The sequence below is a fragment of the Gambusia affinis genome, linkage group LG21, assembly GCF_019740435.1.
Source record: "Gambusia affinis linkage group LG21, SWU_Gaff_1.0, whole genome shotgun sequence".
In the NCBI taxonomy this organism is placed as follows: Eukaryota; Metazoa; Chordata; class Actinopteri; order Cyprinodontiformes; family Poeciliidae; genus Gambusia; species Gambusia affinis.
The window spans coordinates 12,927,793-12,939,974 of NC_057888.1; the positions used below are offsets into that span (position 1 = coordinate 12,927,793).

The 12,182-nt window shown below is 36.3% G+C and overlaps 1 protein-coding gene across 1 annotated transcript in view; it reads left to right on the plus strand.

Annotated features, from left to right (window-relative positions):
* Positions 1-12,182, plus strand: part of sema5a (sema domain, seven thrombospondin repeats (type 1 and type 1-like), transmembrane domain (TM) and short cytoplasmic domain, (semaphorin) 5A) — a 137,403-nt gene that overhangs the window by 31,006 nt on the left and 94,215 nt on the right. The window contains exon 2 of the mRNA XM_044105531.1: positions 3,271-3,480. Coding sequence (XP_043961466.1) covers positions 3,333-3,480 — 148 coding nt within the window. The 5' untranslated portion in view covers positions 3,271-3,332. The remainder of the gene's footprint in view (positions 1-3,270; positions 3,481-12,182) is intronic.

The window sequence follows — 12,182 nt, forward strand, 5'->3', positions numbered from 1 at the left end:
TTCTATCATTATCACTGGTTGGATACAGTGGCAAAAAGGAAGGGCAGTTGTAGGTATTCTGTAAAGTGTAACCTGAGGGCTAAGACAATGACAGCCTCTCCAGCTGCTGTTTCAGGAACAGTCATCAATCAAGGAGAAATGGGAGCATCACTATTCTGCTGGTGCAGCAATAAGAAACCAATACTCGCATAAAATTCTTTAGAAATCTCATCTACTGGGCGCAGCGGTGGTGCTGGGGTAAAGCATATTAAATAAATTAAAATATGATTCCAAAGCTTTTGTCAGATTTAAAGTACCCGTTGAAAATAACGACCATTTATACGGTACATTTAATACTACCAGGTATTAAATATACTTTTCATTAGGCCCACATTTCTTTATGAAATATATTTTTTATTGCTCTGGTGTAATCTTCTAATCTTAAATGTCATGTTTTCTTTAGCTGCAAGCGTAAAGTCATAATTCACAACCATATAGTTGTGTAATGAATCTAATGAGTTTACCTTAGTGAACTGATTTATTGAAATGAATTAGCTTTTCAAAAATACTCTCCTTTATTGAAAATGACTGTATATGACAGCACCCTTTGCTACGTAATTGTTTTTATATGCGGCTTGTGGCACTGCCTTTCTGTGCCTTGGTTGTATGTGGATGTTATCCATCAAAAGGTCCCTGGGTGATATTACAGTGTTTACCGTGAATGCACTTGCGGTGTCCATGTGTTCACATGTGAGAAAGTGAGCAGAAGTAAGAAAAATGGAGGCCTGTTTAAATTCCCCAGAGATGATTTAGCGTTAAATCACCAAACAGCACAGAAATCTTTGTTGTTTCCTACAGGACTGGTTGGAGGCGTATGGTGAGTTAAAACAAGATATCTCTGTATGGCAATGATGCAACAACTCAGATGATTCATTGTGTAACTATTGCGGTTTGTGTTGTGTTACCTACATTACAAAATATGATGCAAACACATATGATTGCATAAATCATGCCATCCGTGGGTCTCCCAAAGGCTTATTTTTGAAATGTATGACTTATAAAAGGCCTTTAGATGACTTAGTTGTTTCCCCTTATGATGTTTTTTTTTTCCTTTTTGGCTGTTTCTTGTGCCAATACTGGGAAGCAAAAACAAAGGAGAGGCAGAGGAGAGCGATATAGATGTTTCTGTCTAAATTCTGAAAATATTTGTCTATAATTTCAGTTATTTTTCTTTACTGACAGTTTACTCCTTTAAACGGTCCCATTTGTAAAAGTTTAATGAAATTAGATGAGTTCATGAGTTGGTTGTAATTGGTTTGATAGATCCTGTAAATTGTGATCCTTCAGCTGGTAAAATTCTTAAGTATGTCACCTTACAGCTTTCATTTGTGGACAGAAAACAACTGAAACCAGTGTGCTATTGTGAATACTAAGAATTTAATTAACATGTGAAGGATTTGAAAGTTGTGTGGCGTATCTATAATTTAAAAAACAGAAAATATAATAACATGTTTACAATCGTCACTAAGAAAAAGTAGTGACAATTTGCCCTGCAGATTGTGAAATATATTTTTTTAAGCAAATACAGGCATAAAACATTAGGGGTATATGACCAACAGTTGGAAGAAAGTCCTAGAAGTCTAGAGGGTAAGATGGGATTTTGTTGAGGAAAAAGTTGCCTTTGCAGTCTATAACAACAAACAGGAGAGGGAAATGGACTTTGAAACGAATAAAATGAAAGAAAAGGACTGCAGAAGCTGATGTGAGAACTACCAAGACAAAAGGGAAAATGGCTTTAGTGAAAAAACTGTCTGGATGTTGCTTTTTATTCTGCAGATGACAGGTGCTTTGCATTTAATCTCCACTGCCTGTGCCTCACAGAAATATGCCCCAAGATCCTGCAAACAGAACTCAATTTAACCTTTCAAGAAATTCAAGACAAAAATGGAAAGAAACTTTCACAGTTGTGATCTTATTTGAGAATTTGAACAGAAACGCGTCTCATGTTGCACCCCACCATCAGTTCAAGCTTGAAGGAAGATTCACACTTCAGGGAACAGTGGAGGCAAGGTTTGCCTACAGAGAGCATTAAGCTTTGTTTTGCTTTTCTTTTTCTTTTTTTTTGTTAGCAAGCTGATTTTTCTCAGACTTTTCAGTCTTCATGCATGAAAACAAAATTAATCTATTTATTTTTGCTATTTGCTACCTGCAATGTGCATTAAATCAACACTATCTGGGAGGGAGAGTTGTTCCGTTGTCTTTTTTGGGGGGTTTTTGTCTTTCATCAGCATAACAAATGAAACCCACAGTCTACATAAAATAAAGAAAATAGAAGTGTTCTTCAATTTCAGCTGGAATACATTTAGGGAAAAATGAAACAAATGATTTCCATTATCATCTTCACTATCTTTACCCCCATTCACCACCAAAGCTGCCAGTGATGAGCCATGCAAAGTCAGTGGAGCTCTCTTGCTTCTGCTGCTCGCAGTGTGAATCATTCCTGTAATAGCATCATATTAATGATTAAAAATTAATGATGTAGGTGGTCTAGACAGCTCATCAATTCACCCCCACAAAGAAAGAAATTATGAACAACTGAGCTGTGCAAACTCCTTTGTTTTTCTTGCAGCGACTGAATTTTCGATCCAGCATAAATCTGTTTGATGCGTAACATAATAATCACGTTCTGTAATCGGAGGGCTCTGCTATGAATAAAAAAAAGGACAGATTTACAGCAGCCAAAGCATTCAGTTGACCCTTAGGGAAACGGGTGAAAATCTACATCGTACAAGTTTTACTCACTGGCACACAAAAAGTAATAAACTATTAATAATGTAAAAACACATAAATACCCAAAATGCAGAGAGCTGATTCTGCACTCCTTGAAGAAATATGTTAAGGTTTAATTTCGCTGGGAACAAAAACTTTGTCAAGGGAGGCATATTTCAGTCACTAACAGACATGGATGCCCACTTTAGGTGAATGAGGTAATGTAGACAATGTCTGATTCATGCACTCGGTGTCAGAGGTGAAAAATCTCTCTGTGCCTGTGAGAAGTTCACACACTGCTGCCAAAATCTGCAGAATATTTTTCGTCTTTCACATTTGCTCCCCTTCTCACCTCTGCTTCTCAGATAGAACATATATATTTTTCCTGCTTCTCATTTCCTCATCTAAAACTTTAGGGAATACAGCAGATGATGAAGATTTATCGTGGCCAAAGGGAAACTGTATGCAGATCACACGTTTCCCTAAACCATAATCTGTCATTTTCTCCTTCTGTCCTACCAGGTGTGCCCTCTTGCTCTTGGCCTTTGAGGCCTAAGGAGAAAAAAAGTGAAGCCCAGACCCCCATGGGACGCCTTGTTATCCAGCATGCACTGCTGCTGTTGCAGTGCATGTTGGTCCTGCGCCCTTGTGGTGTTGCCAGTAGGAGAGGGCCGGTGCTACTGCCTGAATCTCCCTGCCACAAGACGGAGCACCCACTCATCCCACACTCAGGTAAGTTATCAAAGGAATACACAATCAGTATTAGTATTACTCATCCTTTCTACATATATGAAAATTAGATGTAAAATATGCAATAAATATGAAAGTATTGGGACAATATGTACAACCATTTATTTGTGTAGCTACAATGATATGGTTAAGTGTCGAAACTGAATTTGCGAAATGAATGCTAATTCTTTTATTAGCTGGCTGCAAAGTACAGTCATATTTCTTATATTGTATACAATTTCAACAACAATAGACATCTCAGTAAGCAATAGATAATTCATGTTGTTCCGCCCCATTTTGAATGATGCTCTGGGAGAAGGGCCACATTTCGCTCATCAAAGACCACAAACACTCCTCCATGACAGTGAGTTTTTATCTTCTAGTTTCTATATTTTTCCCAGCATCTCTACATACTTCTACTTCTAACTTCTAAAAGTTTCATAGTTGCTACCAGACAAACAGTATTTATTGAGTTTCTTCTTTATAATAAGAAGAAACTTGACAATAGGCATTTAAAAAAGAAATAGTTTTGACAAAACCAGGTGTGTAACATATCCCATGTGAAACTGCGGTCTCTTAAATATTGTTCTAATTTTCAAGAATTTCTCATGTATAAAATAATGAAACTGTGTAGCTTCAATTTGGTCTAATTTTTGAAATGGACAGTTAAGTTGCTTATATATCATCGTTTAAATTGTATATACACAGCAGTATGTGCTTACTGTGTGTACTAGTATTCAGTTGTGTCTTATCATACTTTGATTTTATTACTTTTGTGTTCAGCAATCAGCAAAATTGGGCATTGCAACAAAATGGTAATACTTTGAAAGGAAATTTTGTATCCCAAGGATTTCCCCTCCTGCCTAACAATCATTCTTAAATCCTCATTGCCCTATTTGGTATTTACCTTGCCCTTTATTGGGATATAAATACATGTGGATGAAACTAAATAGCTCTCCTCTATTACCTTTTCATCCAATACTGTACCATACATAAATGGACCTCAAACTAAGCGAGACTGCCACAGAGTTTGACAGAGATAAGCTTTGCTTCTTAGTGACCCAATTTATATTTAAGACTACATCATTTATGAAAGTGCTGCTCAGATGTTCAAGCAACAACCCAAAAATAAAATAGTTTAATTTATCAGCATATGGTTGACTGCCAGTATGGTGTTCTGTTTCTGAAATGCTCTGTTAGTCAGATGTGATGACACACACCTTCCAGAAAGTTACTTTGTCATCTTGCTAGTTGACAAAATATTTTCCCAAAGGGCTTGGGAAAGGTTATGTGCTTTTTGGTCAGCAGTGGTTTTGGCCTTGGAACCTTCCCATGGAGGCCATTTTTACCTAGACTTTCTTTCTTGTTGTTGAATCATGAATACTGACCATAACTGTGGCTGGTAAGAACTACAGTACCTTAGACAGTGCTGGTTCTGTTGGACCTCAGCACAGCTTTTAACACTGTTGACCATGACGTATTATTAAAGCAGTTGGAGAGCTGAGTCAGACATCCAAAACATCCAAAACAGTGAGATCCTGTAAATAAAGGCAAAAATGCACCTGCTTAGAGGTTCCCTTAAGTAATAACAACTGAAACATTGATTGATATATTTTATGTACATTTGGTGATAATTATTATTGATGATTTTGATTAAGGCATTTGAGAAGATGTAATGTTTGTTGCTTGTTTCATAGTTGGTTCTTGTGTTATCTTGTTTTATCATGTAAATAATTTTGAACTGCCTTTTTTCTGAAATGTGTTACACAAATACATTTGACTTGAACTGAAATGTTTCCTTTAGAGACAAAGTGCAGATACATTCTTCTTTCTGAACTATCTCCACATCGTGCTGCATATTTTAGAGACTGCATAAGGCTTCATTCTCTCTCCCTCATCTTACACTGCAATTGAACTGCTTAACTCTAATGAAATGCAGTAAGACTCAGTCGACAAACAGTTCTGGTGGCAATCAATACAGTCCTATTTGCTCACTGCAAAGTAGTAAAATGTCATTGAGCTGCTTTCAGTGCAGCAGAACCCAGAACCATAATTGTACAGCCAAGGTCACATAACTCAAACCGATGCAAAATATGACCATCGTCATCGTGGACATAAGCACTCTCTGCTGGAACCCTGTTTATCTCCACTTCTGTTTGTCTTGTCTGTCTCTGTCACTTTATTGTTAGAGCTGAAGTGGTACTCTACTCTCTTTGCCAACCGAGTGGCAATGATTATAACTAACTGCCCGGTTAATGTGATACATTCCAGCTTTGTGTTAGGTGCAGTTACCGGCTCAAGGGTCAGCATTGGTCAGTGAGTTTGTGATCTCTAATGTACTAGATTGGCACATTAAGCCCTCATGGTTTAGTGCCATAGGAACACTTATTGAAAAAAAGGGTGATATTTTCATTAGCACTCAGACATGGTTCACAGGGCCTACTGTAGAAGAGAAATCTTCTACAATGTAATCATTTAGAAACAAATAATTACATCTGTTTCTAATAACGGACTGACTTGTAAAAATTGATTTTTGACTCAGAAGGTTTGGACAAACCAGTTAAGTACTGGAAAATAGTCTGGTCATATAAGTCTAAATCTGAATACTTTCGATGTCATTGCACATATTGTTGGAAGAAATGATGGTTATGTGGCACATCAAACCAGAACCACCATGACAAAAGGGAATTTCACAAGTGGGAACATCCTGGTGTGGACATGTTTGATAAAAATGTGACAAGAAAACTAGATTGGATTTCCAAGCAGGACAGTATTTCTGTACACAAAGCCAAGAAAACTCTTAACTGGCTTTTACAGTGGAAGCAAATCTTGTTGAATGGCCCAGTTAAATACTTGACTTGTATCCATTTGCAAATCTATGGAAAGAACTGAAGGTCAGACTGCATGAAAAGAACCTACATAACATTTTAGATTTGAAGAGAGTTTGTGTGAGAACAGGTAATAATGCATGTGATTAGTTTCTCCATTGTAGGAACAGCTTAATGTTGCCAAGAAAGGTCTTTCCACAAAGGGTTTATTATAATCTGTAAGAGCGTTAAAAACTACCTTTTGTCATTCCATTTTTTGAACAAAACCGTTTTTTTCTGAATATTATATAGATTTGAAGAGAATTTTATGTCAATTGCCCCATTAGAAATATTTAGGAAAAAAAACCAAAAAGACATTGAAGTTCTTAATACTTACTTGATCAACAGTATGTACCTTTTAATTGCTTAAGACAAGATCTTTTGAATGCATAGACCCCTTCCTGTTATGTTTTCTATTTTCTTTTTCACTTTTCTAAAGACAGGAAAAATATATTTTTGACTTATTTTATATTGTTCTGTTCTTTTCCTATGAATATTTTTCACATATCAATCATACTTACTCTTACATTATAAACAATTAGACTCCTAAATTTAAGTTAACTTACTGCTGCCTCCTCAATTATCTATTAAATCTTACACTGAATGTTTTTTTCAAAGTAGCTATGCTCTTCTTAGAGATTGGTCTCAGTAATAAGGTCACAGACTGTTTTCAAAGACTGGAGTTGTAGCTCCATGATGTTTGTAGTGAAAGCACAATAAGTCGAGTCGTTACGGAATATCCAGGGATAAACATAGGCGGGAATAATTATACGTATGCAAAGTCTATGTGTGAGGGAGGGAAAACCACTCGTTAAACCTATTATTCTCCTTTGTGAGTCATTGTGCTCCATATAATGTATTGTAATCCTTTGTTGTTGGAAATGTGCAGTGTGAGGCTGCCATGATTCTCCGCTGGCCAAGCTGGGAGGACTACAAATGCTTTAAAGTTACCCTATGGAGCACAGTAACCAAATGCGCCCAGTCTGCCCAGACAAACATTATCTTGTTTGGAGACAAAGGCAAATATATATTGAGACTTGGTCAGAGATTTGTAGTAAGAATCTATACACAGAGTGCTTTTTGCTAATGTCTTAAGAGTTGTGAAAACTTTACTTTTGAAAAATTTGTGTGATTGTAAGCTAGAATAAAACATCAAGATGATTTTTTTCAGAGCTGTGCACAAAATTCCCCTCTTCATTGACCGTACATGCAACTAATACAAACATATATGTGACAATTTTCATTTCTTGAAATTTGCTACCTTGCAGATCATGCCTTCCTGGACAGTGTGCATCATCCTCATGATCAAAAACCATCTCTGCATAACTCCTGCTGTGGATTAGCTCCTTATCGCCCAGCTACAGACGGCAACAATCACAGTTTTTAAACAGTAACATTTTCACACAATTTTCATAACACTTCAGTATGGAACTATGGGGATTTAAAGCCATGTTTAGGGGACCATCATTGAACTGTGTTTATTGCACTTGGGCCAGTTTTATTTGTTAACCTCAAAGGGGTCCACCTTAAGATATTTGTAGTTTCACATTAGAAGTCAACATATATGTTTTGTTATAAAAAGCTGAATAACCCTTATGGAGAAGGAACACTTTTTAAAACAAAAGAAATCAAGTAGGTGAAATATAGTCTGTAACAAATATCTGTATATTTAACTTTGATAAACAGTAAAATTTTGACATAAAAAATCTGTAAACTACAAAACAATTTAAATCTGATGCTTGGATTTGAAGTTGTCATAAATAAATTCATGTGAAAAATTTGTACAAAATTTGTTCTCTGAAAAAAAAGACTTACAATCATAAACCACTGTAGTTAGTAGTATGCGTTTCTTTTTTTCCTTTTACAGAACATTTCCATAAACTTTATAATGTTCAATGTTCAAACTCAATAACCATCCCCACCCTTTAAAAAATATTTTAATCTCCCGAGGAAAGAAAACTGAACAGTGACCTTACCCCTCGTTAAATATACTATTCTCGATTTTTTTTTAATGATCAGAAGATAGACATTTTAACCTTGTATGAATGAGCACCATGCTCAAAAGAAAAACTTGAGAAATGTATAATTTCTTCGTAATGTGAAAAAAACAACATAAAAAGGCACATTGGCAGCTTGCTTTAAAGAGAGGTTGTTCCCATCATCAAAAGCCAGAGTCAAGGTTGGTCCAAGTGGCTTGCAGTGACAACATTTTTCTCATCTGTGTGATTGTGGCCTGACAGTAGAAGGGTGTGCCTCACATGGGCTTGACCCCACTCGGGCCAGTGGTTTTCTGACTTGGCACAACACTTGGCTGAGAGAAATGTAGCTGTGGTGTGAGGATGGTGCAGTCTAAAGACTGCTTTTTGCTTTGTATGGCGGTTTCAGAAATGTAGGGTTTCAGAAAGGAAAGTTCACTGTACGGTTCGACAGCAGTAGTCCAAATGTTTACCCAAAAGATACAGTTTCTCCACTTTACTAAAAACAGATCTGAATATTGTCTCAGTTGGGCTGCAAAGTAAATATGCGCCATTTATTTGAAGATCTGACTGGGTATGCTTTGGAAGAAGCCTTTTGACAAAATCCATTTACATTGTTATTCCACCTCCTATTGTAAAATAAAAGTGTTATTTTAACAAGCCTACCTGTAGGCTTGAAGGCTTTTAAAGGGTATAAAGTGTGGTATAAACAATGCCTTTACAAGCCATGCTAAGGACCATATCTCTCAGGAGTGTGACGGGCGGACTTGTTTTACAGCCATGCAACAAGCTCAGTTCTGCTTATATCTTCCCTGAACGACAAACACTTCCTTAGAAAGATGAGAGAATAAATAAATGGGCTCACAGCATTCATAAATGCAACAAGCTCCAGCATGCCTTTAATTAGGCATTTGGGGATGATTCATTTAAATTTAAAGACATCCAAGGTCTTTGAGGTTGATTCCTAAAACTATTCCTCTATTATTCTCCAAGGTCAGCTATGTTCCAGCCAAGTTTTATTTGAAACGATTTGACAAGATGCAAATGGAACAAATGGATACCTTTCTATATTTGTGGAATTAAATGTCTTTGAAAACTAAAGGCACAAATTAAACTTTTAATGCATAGTGGTTATGACAGTGGACAACTATTCATCTTTTTTTGTCTGTGTGGGTACTGATTACATATTTCTGTATTTGGTGGTTAAAAATGACAAAGCAATGGTATTTTTGCCTTTGCTGTCTTTTTATGAAAAAGTTTTACAATGCTTATCTGGAACCTCAAATCATACCTAAATAAATTAAGTTTTAGACATTACATTAAATGTTCTGCACCATCTTATATTTATCCCTATAACTAAGATAACATCTTTCTTGTTTTGATGGAAACTAGACTTGGCCTAGGCTATTCTATCGTGTACAATCTCTTGACATTGATATATAATATAGCTATTTACAAACATTACCCAGCCAACTATTTGTTTTTTCAAAATGTTCTACTCTTGTTCAGTCAAATGTGATTTTATTGAACCAAAACTCCAACACCTTATTAAAAAAGAAAAACTGCTTGTCAAAGTGAAGAAAGCATTTCATAACACCACCTGCTCTTTTGTTTGAATAAAAACGCAGATGTTATTGAAAACACAACATCAAAAAACAATTCAGTCTAATATTATTATGCTTTTGTATTGGGTGGAAATTGCAATTATTTTTCTTTTCATGAGAGCAGAAAAACGCAAATCTCTAGCTCTGACATTTGTATCTTGCTTGTTCTGTAGTTTTTCTTGAAAATCTGTTTGCTTGTTCTTTTTGTGCAAATTATTCTTTGGAGCTTCACCTTCATTGTCACAAAACAGATTTTTTTGTTGATTGGTTCCATTCTTTGTTCTAGTTTATTTATTTTGTTTTGTAAAGCTGATGTTCAATAAATGACAAAAATAGATCAAATGTCGAGTGTTGATGATAATAGTTAAAGTGTCTTTGAATTTCCTAGAGTAAAGTAATGATGAGATTTATTAAAAGTAGTCATGGCCGATATGAGGATGATGGGAGGGACGAATATGCTGAAGGTGCTGAAGACTTTGATGATTTGACAACTGACATAGCATGAAGACAAAACAAGAGTTGACGGGATACTGAAACATTTCTTTGCATAATGATAGATTTTTTTTAATGTTTGTGTATTGATAGGTTTGCAGCTGTGGAGACTCTTTTAAGCAAATGTTAGTTGCTAAAATACACAGTTAAACAGGCAGCGAGTTATATTATTGACTTTGTCTCTCTACCAATGTTTTCCTTTCATATTATGCTTGGAATTTAAATTATTCAAAAAATATATTAAGTAACTGAAAGAAGGAAAAATCCTCAGTCAGGTTATCATTCAATTTGTGCATAAAAGAGTGAAAAGGCTTTTCTTCAAGAGGCCAAAAAGAATTCAGTTGTCGTTTTAAGCCTTTAAACTTAAATATACACTAAAAAGCCTTTAGATCTTATTTGCTGCTTCATTGCTGTTAGTTTTGCATGATTGATTCATTTTATGCCTTTAAGCCCAACCTTGCTCCAGAGATGTGATTTTCTACCTGTGAAAGTGTTTGTTTTTCTGACATATTTTTAACAAGAGTTCAGATGTGTGCATGACATTTCAAGTGACATTATTTTTGATTTATTCAAACCAAACAGTTTGTTTTTTTTGTCCACTCTTTCCCTCACAACAGTTTGAACAAATGGTTGCCATTTCTGCGAATCCAAACAACCATTGGGCCACATTAAAAAGTAAATAGCCTTGTACTGCCACGTGTTATTAACACCACACTTAGAAAATCCATTCATGTTTCAGAATTGGTTCCACATGTTGCCATTGATGCCATAACTTTGAAGGCTGCCAGACTGAAGACTGGCATGTCTTTTGATGTGTGCTGTAAATATTTATGTACCCTGTCATTGTGTCTTTGTCTCAGGTTCTGTGTCAGAGTGAAGAATTACAAATGGTATGTGAGTGATGGGCGGTTTTGTTGTGAGGAGGTGGGAGACACAGGGCTTAAGGGATGAGCCGGGACCAAGAAAAGGGGGGAGCGGACGGGGGTCGCTGGTTTCATGTTGGCTCAGAAACCTTGCTGCACTGTTAGTATTCATCCTAATCCGTGCGTGTGGGGGTGGGTGTGTGTGTGTGTGTGTATGCATGTGTGTGTATGCGTGTTCATGCATCTGCACGGGATCACGCCTTCATCTTCTCAGCAGCCAGTCCCTTGATTCATTGAGCTCCTTCGCTGTCATGGATGTGATGGGATTACATTATCACATGCATTTAACCATGCAGATGATGTGAATCCATGTAACATGCAAAGTGGAAATGAAATTTGGTAAGGGAGATAGCACCCACTGTGAACACACGGTCTGGGAGAGTTGCCCTACAGTTTCATTTCCACTGGAATATTATGTTTGATAAATTCTGTCCAAGAGAAATAATTAAAACTACTTAAAAGATGGTTTTGGAAAAACATGTTTCTAATTCTGCCACACTTCAGAAGTCCAGCAGTTGAACCATGTATAATCAGATTAACCCCAATGAATGTGACTATAGAAAGCTCTGTATACTCAGCTGTGCAGCCTTGGGAGGGCCCCTCCGTTCTGGTTATGAATGTTTATTAATGCTTCCTTGGCCTCGTCACAAAGGCCATCAATCCTTTGAAGGTTGTTGTGAATTTCAACCTTTAGGCCCCCACTAACAACAGATTCAGAAATCACAAAAATAATCATATTTTTGTGATATTTTTGTGATTTTGTCACATTATCAACACAAACGTAGAGGCATTTCATTGAAATTTTATGTGGGTGGGAGAATTGTTATTTTATATAATATAGAA